This window comes from Lentinula edodes, assembly GCF_021015755.1.
Source record: "Lentinula edodes strain Le(Bin) 0899 ss11 chromosome Unknown C8R40scaffold_16, whole genome shotgun sequence".
Lineage (NCBI taxonomy): Eukaryota > Fungi > Basidiomycota > Agaricomycetes > Agaricales > Omphalotaceae > Lentinula > Lentinula edodes.
In genome coordinates this window covers 241,277-255,133 of record NW_025764322.1, presented here as the reverse complement: position 1 = coordinate 255,133, position 13,857 = coordinate 241,277, and the positions used below count along the sequence as shown (strand labels likewise).

At 46.4% G+C, this 13,857-nt stretch overlaps 4 protein-coding genes across 4 annotated transcripts; 3 read left to right on the top strand and 1 right to left on the bottom strand.

The window, feature by feature from the left end:
* The first annotated feature begins 328 nt into the window (after positions 1-328).
* Positions 329-2,024, top strand: C8R40DRAFT_182382 (uncharacterized protein). The gene is made up of 5 exons (XM_046234278.1): positions 329-744; positions 1,017-1,057; positions 1,113-1,496; positions 1,555-1,660; positions 1,723-2,024. Exons 1-5 carry the CDS (start codon positions 627-629, stop codon positions 1,734-1,736), a joined length of 663 nt encoding a protein of 220 aa, XP_046086724.1. The 5' UTR covers positions 329-626; the 3' UTR covers positions 1,737-2,024.
* A 161-nt stretch (positions 2,025-2,185) lies between these two features.
* On the top strand, positions 2,186-4,132 carry C8R40DRAFT_1044749 (glycoside hydrolase family 72 protein; the record flags this gene model as incomplete). Its single annotated transcript, XM_046224245.1, has 6 exons — positions 2,186-2,293; positions 2,346-2,593; positions 2,654-2,866; positions 2,927-3,076; positions 3,124-3,734; positions 3,792-4,132. The coding sequence occupies 6 exons, from the start codon at positions 2,186-2,188 to the stop codon at positions 4,130-4,132; spliced, it is 1,671 nt and encodes a 556-aa protein (XP_046086723.1).
* Positions 4,133-4,305: 173 nt separating this feature from the next.
* Positions 4,306-6,359, top strand: C8R40DRAFT_182253 (uncharacterized protein). The gene is made up of 8 exons (XM_046234277.1): positions 4,306-4,572; positions 4,873-4,973; positions 5,031-5,049; positions 5,105-5,274; positions 5,326-5,349; positions 5,409-5,894; positions 5,949-6,044; positions 6,100-6,359. The coding sequence occupies exons 1-8, from the start codon at positions 4,333-4,335 to the stop codon at positions 6,260-6,262; spliced, it is 1,299 nt and encodes a 432-aa protein (XP_046086722.1). The 5' UTR covers positions 4,306-4,332; the 3' UTR covers positions 6,263-6,359.
* A 96-nt stretch (positions 6,360-6,455) lies between these two features.
* On the bottom strand, positions 6,456-13,098 carry C8R40DRAFT_1170216 (uncharacterized protein; the record flags this gene model as incomplete). The annotated part of the gene is made up of 31 exons (XM_046231500.1): positions 6,456-6,572; positions 6,633-6,656; positions 6,733-6,845; positions 6,908-6,922; positions 6,973-7,219; positions 7,273-7,398; positions 7,454-7,476; positions 7,533-7,726; positions 7,782-7,788; positions 7,852-8,184; positions 8,236-8,261; positions 8,318-8,531; positions 8,587-8,648; positions 8,712-8,838; positions 8,894-8,910; positions 8,963-9,131; positions 9,186-9,444; positions 9,503-9,578; positions 9,633-9,859; positions 9,922-10,031; positions 10,089-10,353; positions 10,411-10,569; positions 10,674-10,724; positions 10,766-10,772; positions 10,821-10,956; positions 11,010-11,601; positions 11,671-11,937; positions 11,987-12,163; positions 12,214-12,477; positions 12,533-12,983; positions 13,037-13,098. The coding sequence occupies 31 exons, from the start codon at positions 13,096-13,098 to the stop codon at positions 6,456-6,458; spliced, it is 4,917 nt and encodes a 1,638-aa protein (XP_046086721.1).
* Between the last annotated feature and the right edge of the window lie 759 nt (positions 13,099-13,857).

Below are 13,857 nucleotides of genomic sequence, written 5' to 3'. Positions count from 1 at the left end.
GCTGATTTCCTACATAGTGCGAAGGAGGATGTGTCGTAAATCGACGAGGTTGCTCAATGCTGGAAGTGATGGGTTGGAGGCGTCACGGTAGATCACAAGGGAAGCTGCGGGTTGCAAGCTTCAACGGTCATGCTCAAGTCATGAACGGAATCGAACCGAGGATTCATACAAGGAAGGTCTGTTCATATAAAACTATCATTACTGCCTGACGTACAAACCTCGTTTTAGTGTGTGTAGACACGATAATCATATCAGTACGGGATTTTCGAGGCTATTCGAGCGACGGTGGACCCTCTTTGAAAATAATTCCGGGCACCGAGTTACACCGATATTTGAGAGGCTCGGATGTTTAAGATTTCTCAAGGTTTTCTCCTGTACGCGTAAAGATAACTAAACATTCGACCAGACAACTTGTTAGTACAACAGAATTGTTTTCAGAAGATAAGTAACCACTTGACTATAGCACTCACTGCTCAACTAAACTGACAGTTCTGGTCAATGTTGAATGAACGGATGATCGATATTTGATTCATGTATGTAAATCATGTATGAACGGCTAATCAAACGGTCACTCACCAGTCTCACCCCGTCGGTCTTGGACTCATTCCACAGCTTTTCTCGAGAAGATGAGCCAGAAGATTATCCGTATTCAACGGGTTCTATTTCTCTTCACGTTTCTCGTTCAACTTTCTAGACAAATCGAAAGTCTTGGAAGTTATAGCACTAGCGTGGATGTGACAAATCGTCAGTAATAAGTTTTACTTCATTTCAAGACCGACGGCGAAGATTCTTTCTGGAGTCGAGTCGACTTGTACCCGTCGGAACCCAGGCACTTGTGCTGATCGGGTAAACGTTTCGTCTTCATGGCGATGCCACATATTCGAGGAAGGATGAGTATTTAAGCCTCCTCGATTTCTCTCCTCTTTTTCCATATCTACAACAACTTCTCCTCTTCACTCATACACAAACTCTCGTACTACCTTTTGCATCTATCATCTTCACAATGGCCGTCCCAGCACACATCACCACTCTCAACCTCAATGGCAAATTCCAGATGGTATGTTAACCTATATCCCGATCCGCTCTTGATCGCTGAATCAAGTTTACTGCAGAACAAATCGCTGAGCGACTCCCCCGACGACATGCTGAGCGCTCAAGGTGTAGGCTGGATCAAGCGCAAAGCCATGGGCGCCGCATCGATCACCGTAACCATAACACACTCCAAGAACAACGCCGGTGTGGAAACTCTCAGCCTTGTCCAAGTCGTCTCTGGCGGAGACCCTGCTGAGCCGGAGGAAAAGACGCTCGACTGGGAGGAGAAGACGAAGGAAATTAAGCTTTTCGGAGGCCCTTGTTTGACAAGGTCCAAGAGGGTTTCGCTCGATGAGGTTCAGGAGTCCTACTTGAAGGAAGGATGGAGCGCGGATACGTTGGAGCACGGATGTATCCTTGTTCATCTTGCCTATGAGGGTAAGCACGGATGGAAGACTGAACAGGTTCGTGATCGGGAAGTCATCACCGTCTTTGATATCGTACTCATTCGGAATTAATTAGACTTGGGGTATTGGAGAAGTCAATGGCGAGAGACGCCATGTAAGGCGCATCGCCCTCACCGGAACAAAGGGTGAGAAGCTCTATAACCGTATTGTCTATGATTATCGTGAGTAATCGAAATCATCAAGCCTCATCTAACTTTCACACTGACCTGGATACAATTTGCAGTTGGCGAAAACTGAAGAGTAATACCATCCTGGTAAAATAACGATGCGCTGATTCAGATTGCGCCAAGCTGTATAATTAATCATTATCCAAAAAACTTGATTTATGCCCATTGCTGTGAATGAAAGCTAAAGCTGCGCGTTCTGTTGGATTATGGGGAAGATGATCGATAGAAATACGACATGGATAGACATGGATTCGAAATTTCGTAAACCTTTATTATGACTGTGTACGCTATGAACTCCTGTACAGTCTTGTACTAGGCGTGGATCGGTAAACATGTTTACCGCAGAAGATTCTGACGAGTTTTGATGGGTGACATACCTTTTAGTGCCTGCGTCAAAAATGCCGAGACCTCATGCTCATGCTAATATAAACTTTAATAAAAAGTGTTGTCGGGGTTTCTCTCGCCACCACTTTGTTTCTTCTTTCCCCCGAAAATTCGACCTCGGTCGTTAGAAAAGCAATGGTGAAATTACCGACATTTTACTCAGCTTTGCTCCTGGCTGTCTCGTGTTTGACTAATGTCGAGGCCATTGATAAAGTTACCCGTTCTGGCCGATACCTTTACACAGTGAGCTTCTCAAACTCTATCGACATATTATCGCTCATCGAGCATTTTACAGAGTTCCGGTCGTTTCTACATAAAAGGCATAGCATATCAAGAACAAGGAGCTGTAGTTCCTGGCGCAGACAATAGCTTCCTAGAGCCTTCCACGTTCATCGACCCTCTGTCCGATTCGGATGGGTGCTCCAGAGACTTGCCATTCCTCCAGAAACTTGGTGTCAATACTGTCCGTGTTTACAGTGTCAATTCTTCGTTGAACCATGACTCCTGTATGAGTGCCTTGAGTGGGGCTGGAATCTACACTATGTACGTCCATCGTTCGTTGTGTTTTGTTTCTTTTTGATTCATCTGATGTTCCTTGAACAGTATTGATCTTGCGCTTCCGCTCAATGGCTCAATTGACCGTGATTCTCCATCTTGGTCGACTAACCTCTTGGACCAGTATCTTGAGACTATCAATGTGTTTAGCAAATACGACAACGTCTTGGCTTACAATGTTGGTAACGAGGCTATCATAGCAAACACTACCGATGTTGCACCCTACCTCAAAGCAGCCGCTCGTGACGTCAAGGCATACCTGTGCGTTGTCCCGCTTTAATATATTTCGCTCCCGCAATCTAACCCGCTTTACCTACTCAGTAATTCCATCTCTTCGTCAGCTCTTGTCGGTTACGCTGCCATCGACGGTGACTCAACTTTCCGTGTCCCCGTTGCTAACTTTCTGTCGTGTGATCCCTCCAACTCCAACTCCTCATCCACATCCATTGACCTGTACGGTCTGAACAACTAGTGCGTACCCACAATCAAGTTTGGATCACCCACTCACGTCTCTATAGCGAATGGTGCGGAGATTCAAGCTTCGAAACAGCATATGCAGGTGTAGAAGGAGACTATGCTGGCTATAACGTTGCCGCATATTTCAGTGAATTCGGGTGTATCACGTCACCTCCGCGTCTCTGGACCGAGGTTGCGTCGTTGTTCAGTACCCAAATGAGCGACGTTTGGTCTGGCGGGGTCGCCTTCTCATATTTCCCAGCCACCAGCGCTCAGGGTCAATTTGGTATGGTCAACATCTCTAGCGATGGCACCACCGTTACAACCGGGGACGATTTTACAAGACTCCAAGCCCAATATGGTAACGTCACCTCGCCTCCTAATACGCCTTCGCAAGGATCTTCTTCGGTTACCTATCCTTCGTGTCCCGGGCAAAATAGCTCGTTCGCTGCCTCGACCACTTTGCCTCCCACGCCGAACGAAGCAGCTTGTAACTGTATAGAGAGCACTTTCAGCTGCGCGTTCAAACCCCCCACCAGCAACTATTCTGCCATCGTAGGAACACTCATTGACACCGCTTGTGGCCTTCTTGGACAGGCAGGGAGTACTTGTAATGATATTGGTGGGAACGGTACTTCAGGAGTGTACGGCCGTCTTTCTGGCTGTGACCCTAGTAAGTTTCAGCTCACATCCCAGTGTATGGCATCATGAACTAACTGTATATCCTCAGCCATCAAGCTCTCTTTCACGATGAATGAATGGTACCAGCTCAACGGGATGCAATTTGAGGATTGCAGCTTCTCTGGGAATGGAAGCGTGAATCCTTTGGGAGCATCAGGAACTGCTGCTGCAATAGCCGCAGAGACTTCCTGCATTGCCAGTCCTTCTGCTACATTTACCCCTAGCTTGCCTTCCGGTATTTCGACCGCCTCTTCCAGCTCTGGATCATCCGGCTCTTCTGATTCAGGATCTAATGGTGCAGCTCCGTTACTTGGTGAACACCAGGTACTTTTAGGAATGCTAAGCGTCGCTTTCATTGGTGTTGCGAGTGGAATCTGGACTTTGTTTTAAGTTGGATTTTGAACGAGATACAGACTTTCAATAGTATATACCACGAACAATAATTACATGACGGCGAACGATCTACGTACGTACGAATATATAGCTATCTACCACCGACAAAGGACTTTGAGGATCATAAACAATTTAGCTTTATTTGTTGCAAAGCGGCTTAGTCAGAAAAAAGTTTTGGTTTCTTTCTTTCATCATCTATGTCTGTTCCACCTTCTCCTGTCCTAGATGGCGAGCAAAAACAGGATGCCTACGAGCAGGCAACAGGCCCTGACGATGGCGGTAGCCTGGATGCCATGAACGGTGGCGATGATCATCACAAACTACTGGGCCCGGACAATGAAAATCCTGTAGACTATTCCCGTGGCTCCAACATCAGTGCTTCAATTCCCCCAAAACCAGATGTCGAACCTCCTGTGCTTCGTGAAAAGCAGGTCAAGGTGCTTAGGTCTTCTCTTCTGTTATCACTGTCCTCCACTCCAGTTTTGTTTCACGGTAAGACGAACAAGCCAGTATCCCAACTTGAATCGGGAAAGGAGTACACACGAAACACAAATATCATCATCTGAGGCTTCTATGCGGGTTTCTTCTCTGCTACGCTCTCCTAGTTGTCTTCTTTGGAAGCTCTGGTGTTGGCCACTTGTTTGTTCTGGAATGTTTTCACCTCACAACCACGTCTTACCTTCAAAAATATGTTTTGCCGAATCGTTCTGGGTGTTTACTTTCTGCTATCTGTCTAGCCGAACAAAGTATATATTGGTGGCCTTCCGGAACATACAAGGCAAGAGGATCTACAAAATTGTTTTGGAAAGATTGGGAACATAGTGGGTGTTGAACTCAAGTGCGTTGTCACTGCTGCCTGATCGTAGTCGTTACTGAACTTTCCCCCCTTTTCTAGAGCTGGATACGGTTTTGTCGTATGTGCTTTCTTTCCATCGGACACACACACCATCATCGTTTATTACGTCCTAGGAATTTGATACCCGCGAAGCTGCTGAAATGAGTGTAAGCAAATACCATGAAGGTACATTCATGGGCAACAAAATCCGAGTCGAGCTTTCTCGTGGAGGAGGTAGGACTGCAAAGTACGCTGGTGACCCGTTGTCGTGTTTTAGATGCGGACAGTTGGGCCACTGGGCTAGGTGAATAATTCTACAAATGTTGGGAAATGTCACCTCATTTTCAAATTTTAGGGAATGCCCTCTTCATCCAGGACCGTGAGTGTTTAAAACTGCCAAGCTTTGAATGTTGTTGACCACGATTGGACTTTCGTCAGACCTCCTAGTAGCTCTTCTCGTCGCAACGAAGCATCGTTGATTGACCGCATTGATCGCGCTCACCGAGATCATCTTCCTCCTCCACCGCGGAGTCCTCATCGGCTGTCCCCTCTTCGTGATGCTCGTGACACTCGTGCTTCTCGCTACGACTATCCTCCTCCCCGTGACTATCGCCGGCCTCTTTCGCCTCCTCGTGATTACTACCCTCCGCCCCCGCCTCGCTCTCGATACGATGATTACCCTAGAGAACGCGACCGCTATGTCCCTCCGCCGCCCCCGCCTGATTATCGAAATAGTAGTAGTCGATACCCTGAACCTGCTTACCGTCGTGCTGCGCCTCCTTCTCCCTATGCCTACGATCGCTACGACCGCTACAGCCGCGATTCAAAATACAGTAATTATCCGCCCCCTCCGCCTCCCCCTGTGGTGCCGCTCGGACGATCTCGGACACCTCCCAAGTATCGCGATGATTATCCTCCACCACGGTTAGCCCCCTTCTTGTCACTGCCTTAGCCACTCACCCACACGTGCCTATCTAGTGATTACGACCTACGGGATCGTGGAAGGCCTGTGACACCTCCGCGCTATTCAGATTATCCTCCGCCTAGAGCCATGACTCCAGAACGATACCCTAGGTAAGACGCTGCTTAATCTCACAGTCTGTTCTTTTTTTTGCTCATTCGTTGTTAGGCGTTCTGCAAGTCCTCCTCCTCGCTCGGCTGCTGTGTATGACTATCCCTCGGGCCCCCAAAATGGTAACTACGCGTCAACCCCTCCTGGGCCTCCTCCGCGTTCTAGTAGGGATTACAGCCGCTCAGGACGCGATGCTCCAGACTTGTATAGAAGAGCCTAGTCCCAGCAAAAACGAACGATTTTGTCGCCTTCAAGTCTTTTCAATTTTTTGTCTATATACAGCACTATCTAAACGTTCCAGCTAATTACTATACTACATGGTCTCATCTTGTAAATCCTCTTGAATATATGTTAAATGAAGTTGCATTCAAGATCAAGCTCATCTCATCATCTATATCTCATCCCCAATTTAACTATCTTGCTCTCGTTACCATGGTGTACAAGCTATCCTTGTCGTTGCTCTGATCAACGAGAGATCGCAATTTTCCATCCTTGATCTTCAATAGGGCTTGCGGACTGTCAAACTCAACCTGAAGAGCGAGCGCGATCAGGTCAGTCTGGAGAAATGAAGCCAAGACAACAAAACATACAATTCGTCCTGCATCCAGCACCATCTAATTGCAGTGTTGAAACAAATGGATCAACAAGTCAGTACGGAAGATCAAGCAAAACCTTGCGTTAGAAACGAACAATTTTGTCAGCATCCATTATCGTCTGCAGGCGATGCGCCACCGTGATCAGAGTAATATCACCCTTCAGTTCGTTTCGAAGGGAGTCTTGAATGATAGAATCGGTTCTATAGTCTGAGGTCCAAATATTGTCAGAATATTTTCATCAACGGTAATGAAGGATCCTGTATACCGACCTATGGCAGATGTTGCTGAAAATCCTGATTATTTGGCCGAATGATGACTCAAATAAAGAGCATACCTTCGTCTAGAATAAGGAGCTTCGACCCACGTACAAGTGCTCGGGCTAACGCTAGTATCTGCCGTTGACCAACCGAAAGGTTACCTCCACCGCTAGAGATTGAGCTATCCAGAGTGATTCGACCCTCGTTCATGTCACTTTGGAGTGCGAAAAGACCCGCGGCACGTAGAGCATCGTTCAACGTCGCATCATCGTATTGATCGAAAGGGTCAAGATTTTGTCGAAGTGTACCACTAAGAAGCTCAGGCTGTCGGTATTCGTAAGTGCTATATCAAGGATTAGAACGCAGATGATACCTACAACTTGCGGAATGATTGTGATATTTGAGCGTAAAGCATCGAGATTAACTTTGTCGGTCGGAATTCCATCATAGTACACGGTTCCTTCAGTGAAAATGCAGCGCAAAAGCGACAATGTGAGGGAGCTCTTCCAAGGTCAATAATGAGGACTTAATCACAAACAGCTGAAGTAAGATGCGCACTTTACCGGATCCCGTACGCCCGACTGCTCAAATGGCATAAATGGAGATTCTAATATCGATCACGACACAAATTACTCACCAATACCAACCCGTTCTCCAGACCGTATATCGAACGATATATCGTGGAGCACCTTTGGACCATCTTGGGAGTAACGTGCAGAGAGTTTCTCAACGCGAAGATTACCGGAAGCTGGCCAATACGCAGGAGGTACAGTCTCTGCTTTAGGCTTTGGCTCTTGTTCAATGGTGATATAATCTTGTATACGTTCAAGACTAATAGTTCACAAAAAGAATTAGACCAACATAGGAACGTTGTTGTGAGGCATACCTATTCCCTATTCAATGGTGAAGGAGATACGAATCAGATGAAGTCAAGTACAGCTGAGGAGTAAACTGACCTTGTACTTCAAACTCATTCAGTGTACGAACCCACCATAAAATCAAGGAGCTAAAACCGACTACAGGGCCAACTGTAAGAAAAGATAATACTGGATGTACGGGTACTTTACCGGCCATGTTCAATGAGAATCCCGTGTTGGAGGCAGACTGACCGCGATAGTAAACTAAATATACAGCCAAAAAGCAGCTGAGCAGAGCTCCCAGTACATCGACCCGTATGGTGATCCATCGATTCAAGTTATAATATGTTCTGGCAGCACGAGTAAATTTGTCAATACGACGTAACGACTCCGCTTTAAAAGCCTCTTGGGCACCATATGCTCGAATGGACGCTGGAGATCCCTAATTAGCAGATTGTTGATCCCAAAAGAATTGCAACTCACTGAGCCCCGCGATAGCAGCACCGAAACTATAGTCAATACGTTAAATCTCAATATGCAGAACAAGAAACGAAAATCGACCCACTGTCCGAGAACTGGAGCTCTAGCATTAGACATTTCGCGCTTAACCGACAACTGGGCCTTGATATAAACTTGACCACATACTGCTCCGAGAAATGCGACGGCAACACCAGGAAAGAAAAATATAGGTGTGATCACGACAACAGCCGTGTACTTCAAAATCATCATCATCGAGATTTCGGAAACTGCTTGCAGCCACATTGCTACTGGGCCGTCCACTGGGAGAAACAAAGTTATTACCTTCAATTGCAGCCATCACTGATATAAACTCACCTGCGCGAATATCTTGGGTGCATCTTGCAATAACACGGGAGGTAGGGGTGGTGTCTAGCCATCTGATTTAGACAAAGAACGGTTATAAGCATTCTAGGTGGCGGGTTTTCAATAACTGGTATTACCTTAAAGTCGTACCAAATATCGATAAAATGAGTTCCTTGTGAATCGCCCTGGACGCACGGACGGTCCCGAAAATATAGATGATGACACCTATGGAATAGGATACGACGGCACTAGCCAGGATAAGACCTGGTGAAATCAAATAGGAATTGGGTCAAGAGGCGCAGACCACGGCGGAACTCACAGTATATTCCAATGTAGCTGGTAAACAGTTAGCAGATCAACGCAACGAAATAGGAAGGGAAGTGCATACTGTGAAACGCTGACAGACGCGGGATCATGGGTCTCATATTGTGAGGCCCAATATCCCAAGAACCAAGTATAAAACGCATTGAGGATTTCGGTAATGAACATGGCGAAGATAAATGCGAAAAAGAAAGCCCAAGTGTATTGGCCTCCCATGCTCGTCAAATACATTTTCACTGTTGTAGTGTCATGTCAATTGCGGTTTGAACGGATGAACCCAAACCACAAACCTGCAGACCAACTTACATGCCCTTCTTGAATTTCTTCCGCCACAATTAGTTTCCCGTCTGCCTTTGTTTCTTCTGCTGGTGGCTTTTCGTCTACCTCTTCATCTGTTTTGTCGATGATTTGCTGTTCTTTGTTCGCCTCTTCCGCTAATGCTGAATCGTTCCCTAATGCCTCTAGGACGGTCCCTTGACTTTCAATGCGGCCTTCTTTGATAGCTACCACAAAGCCAGCGATTGGTCGAGTAACTGCAATATTGTGCGTCTAAGGTAGCACCTGTCAGATCGTCGACCTAATGCCCTTTGCTGAAACTCCGACTTACTACCAGGATCATTGTCCTGCCTTCCATAAGATCACCAGAAAAGCACTTGTCGACAATCCATTTGGCAGTATGCACACTGCAAGAAGCGTTGTCAACTTTGGGCATCCTGGGATGAAGAGTAAGTTCTCACTCAAGCGCAGCCAAAACGTCATCCAACAGGATGATCTCCGCCTTAGAGTATATAGCCCTCGCAAGAGTGATGCGAGCCTTTTGACCGCCACTCAAGGTTAAGCCCTTTTCACCAACTTCTGTTGCATCGCCGGCCTCAAACAAACCAATGTCGCGTTCGAGGCCACATTGGTAGAGAACCTTGTTGTACCGTTCTTGGTCGAACGGTGAGCCGAAAACAATGTTTTCCTAACGTAATTTGCGTTCGTTTGACTTCCGCCTGCATTTGGGATGGTGAGAGAACGACTTACTCTGATTGTCTCATTCTGTACCCAAGATTCCTGGGCGGCGTAAGCGATGCCTCCTTCTCGAGGAAGATTATACCATGAATCAGGCCCAAAAGGAACGAAATGCATTTCCGCTATGTATCGATGACCATTATTCGTCAAATTTCGTTGTTTCGAATGTTGGAACTTACATAGCAAAGCCATCAACAATGATGTCTTTCCTGAACCAGTTTCTCCAATGACCAAATTAACACATTTGGGCTTGAATAAGAGTTCACCCTCGATCCTGAGCGTAAACCTGCGCTTTGAAGGTGTCAGAGATCCATTCACGTCGGAGGACCAAGTAAAATGGGCGTTGCGAAAGCCAATCTTCTGCGGGTCAGAAACTGCGTCGGCGGGCACGAAGTAATCATCACTCTCAGGTGCCTTGTCAGAGAACGAGTCAAGGAGCTCTGTCTATGTGGAGGATGATATTAGATGAATTGTAATGGTAAGGCACAATAAGGCACGGACGTTCTTCAAAAAGTCGGAAACGCGGTCAAGTGATACTTTCGCGGTTACGGTATCATTGATGGACCGAAAAATGATGCGCATTTGCTCGCGCAGCATGTCGAATACGGTCATGGAGCTATAAATTACTGAAGCGTGTATAGTCTGCTTCATGATGACGCTCTGGAAGAGGGGTGAGTTACTGATCCTGAGAATATATTCTATGACTGACACTGGATCAAGACGTTAGTCAAGCATCACTGTAAAGGAAGAGAACTTTGGCATACTATGTCACAAAGGTCGCTATCATCGTGATTAGAGGGATCTATGCCGGTAGACTTGGTCAAAAGTGAATCAGGTTGGCGGCATTATTACTCACAATGTATCTAGAGTCGAATGGTCAGAATGCACACCAACTGTACATAATTACTCACGTAATGATACCATTGATCATCTCCAGAATCTGGCGTCTCCTAATCCAAACCAACTCCTCATCTCTCTTCTCTGCAATCCTTGACTCCATCTTGCTTTCCCAACCAAACAATTTGATCATCCGCAGAACATTCATAGCTACAGAATGATTAGATGCGGGGTCACTCACAACTTGGGAAGGATAGACGTACATTCACTGACAGACTGCACCCTAGCATCTGTCTTCTTCAACCTTTTCTCTTGAGCCCGCTTAACGTACTTGGCTATCATCCCCGGTAACGGGAATGAGACAATCATGACCCCCAATCCTACGAAACAGCTCCATCCCAAAACCGCGTATAAGAATACCATACACAACACAATTTGCACTGGGATATAGATAAGAACGAAGAGAAAATCTCGCCCGTCGGTGATATTGTCCAAATCAGTCGTAACAAGATTGTTTATCTTTCCAACGAGGTTGTTCGTATCAGATGAAGGGGCGTCATCATTTTCCTTTTTGGTGCGTTTGTCAGTTTTCTTCGCTTTACCCTTGTCTGTTACAGATGTGGTACTGGAATGCACGGTTGTGGATTCGGCTTCGCTTGGGCTAATGGAATGTATTGTGTCGGAACCATCGACAGTTCCTTCATGAACAGATGCAGAGTCGGGAGTGAGTGTTTCCGGTGAAGACGATGTGGAGCTTCCGGGCGAATCAGCGGTCTCAGCCTTTACACGGATACGGAGGGAGTGTTCGAAAACGAGCTGCGTGATGATTGCTTGAGTGCGAACTAGTGTCCGAGTCTTTACAGAAATACAGAGGAATTTGAGCCTCAGAAATATCGGATGATAACTTTAAAACAAGGGACTTACCGTGACAAAAACGTACCATTGAATTGAGAGAGTTCCACCAATAGGGCCGATAAATAGCCAGAGAATCCAGAACCATGGACGAACCACGGCCCTTTCACCTCCAGGCTCAAGGTACCGCAAAAGTCTGTTGAGACCAATAGGAGCGGCGAAGTTCGCGAATACATGCACCAGAATCATCACGGCAAGCTGCACGTAGGCGCTACGGAAAATATGGATCAAGCCGAAAAATAGGTGTCTTTTTGGTGCCCCAGAAAACACATCGAGATGCTGAGTAAGTTGTCAGATTGTGTGAGCGAGAGATGAAGGGTGTTCTGACCTTGAAACTTGATGACTTGAGGTACTTCGCAGAGTCATGGTCACTCAGGAGGGGTAGTTGGTTGAAATCCAAATGACTGACGCGGTACGCTGCCAGCACCAATCGGTCTATGAAAGCATAGGTGGCTAATGAGAAGATTGATGCAGTCTGTTCTGGGCTTGGCTCCGGTAAAGGATTCTATTTAGATATCAGTAACTTTTTGGACGTACATAAATATAGGCACGAACTTTAGGGTCAACTGGGACGTAAGGCCGAGGAATTGCCAGAGGAATCACCACACTAGTGACAGCGAGGAGAGTAATTTTGGCCCATAGAATTCCACCTTCTGAAAGGTCCTTAGGTTTGAGAGTGAAAGTTATCAGCGGATACACGTCCCGGTACAGATAAACAGAAAACGTGGCGAGGAGAACAGTGTTGAGATGTCTTGTGGCAACTTTACTCCACTTCGGTTTAGCTGTGACCGATATCAGAGCCAGAAGTGAGGTATAAAGCTGCGCAAAACGCGTCAGCTAGTTTAGACTAATGGGGAGAGAACGGGATACGCACGAATGTGAGGCACATAGCAGCCTCCAGCCATTCTCGTTTGGTGTAATGAGTACCATACTTCTTTTTTGGATGTTTCTTGCCCCACTTGCCCAGCGAATCTACGATATCTTCCTGCCCTTCAAGTAATTCCAAGCCCTGTTTCCCATTTCGTCTAACCTCGTCCAATATCAGACTCGTGATAGACAATCCGAGTAGAGCTAGCGTGCCGACAAGCCTAATTAACATGTACACGTAGATAATAGGACCTCCACGACTTCCTACGTGAGCATTGAGCTCCTGAATGAGGTTTTCAGGTTGGACTGGTGCTGCGGATTCCTCTGAATTGGGGACTGTTCCGATTCGTCTGAATAATCTTCTAACGGGCTCGACTCTTGCTATCAAGTGAATCACAAAACCCAGAATGGAAGCAGCGGAAACACAGAGGGGAATAATGAGCGAATTGGTGTAAACGCTGATTTGATCATATCCATTTAGCAATTGGAAAAATTCGCAGAGGAGACTTACGCGCTTAGACTCGTATTGATATTGACGAGACTGTCAGGATTAAGGATCACTTGAGAGCCCATAGTAGACGTAGAGAGCTTGAACGAAAACTTCCAATCGGATTCAGCAATTTCCAAATTGTATCCGGGAGAGGTAAGAAGGTCCAGGCAGGTTCAAGCGCAAGAGAAGATAAAGAAAAATGGCGCCCGTACTTTTCAATTTGCAATCAATTTACGTACAGAGCGCTTATATTAATATTTCCTTATTCGGTTATACATAGATTTAACATGCATTCGCATGTGAGCCTCCTTCGTCCGGCTCGGAGGGGGCCTTCGGCCCCTCCGATCCAAATACGGCTCACATGGGGTGCTCGCTTCGAAGTGCTAGATCCAATAGTCTTGGTCGGTGCTGGCGCACCTCCGTACTATGTTTGATCATGATTAATTAAATGATTGTTTTTGTTACGGGGCTACAGAGCACTACTTAAAAAGGAACAGCTCCCCGCCCCAGCATCCGCTCATCCGTACACATCCGCGGGTATTCCGACTCCGTGGGAGTTTGCGCGACAACAATTTGTATTTGTTTACTTCCCGGTTCAGCCCTCTAGCCAGTATTGCTTCGCTTCGCTCGCAACAAGGTGCGAGGCAGTAACGAGGCGCATGACAATTTTTGAGCAAGAGTCAATGAAGATTTACGAGCGATGATGATCTTGGCCAGCAAGAGGAAATTTTGGTTCAGAAGCAAAAAAAAATTCGCCCTACTTTTTATACATGGGTCCAGTCAAATTAGCACGTGCGCGTGAAGAGTCATAGCCATAACAATGTACATTGCCTTTATTAGCC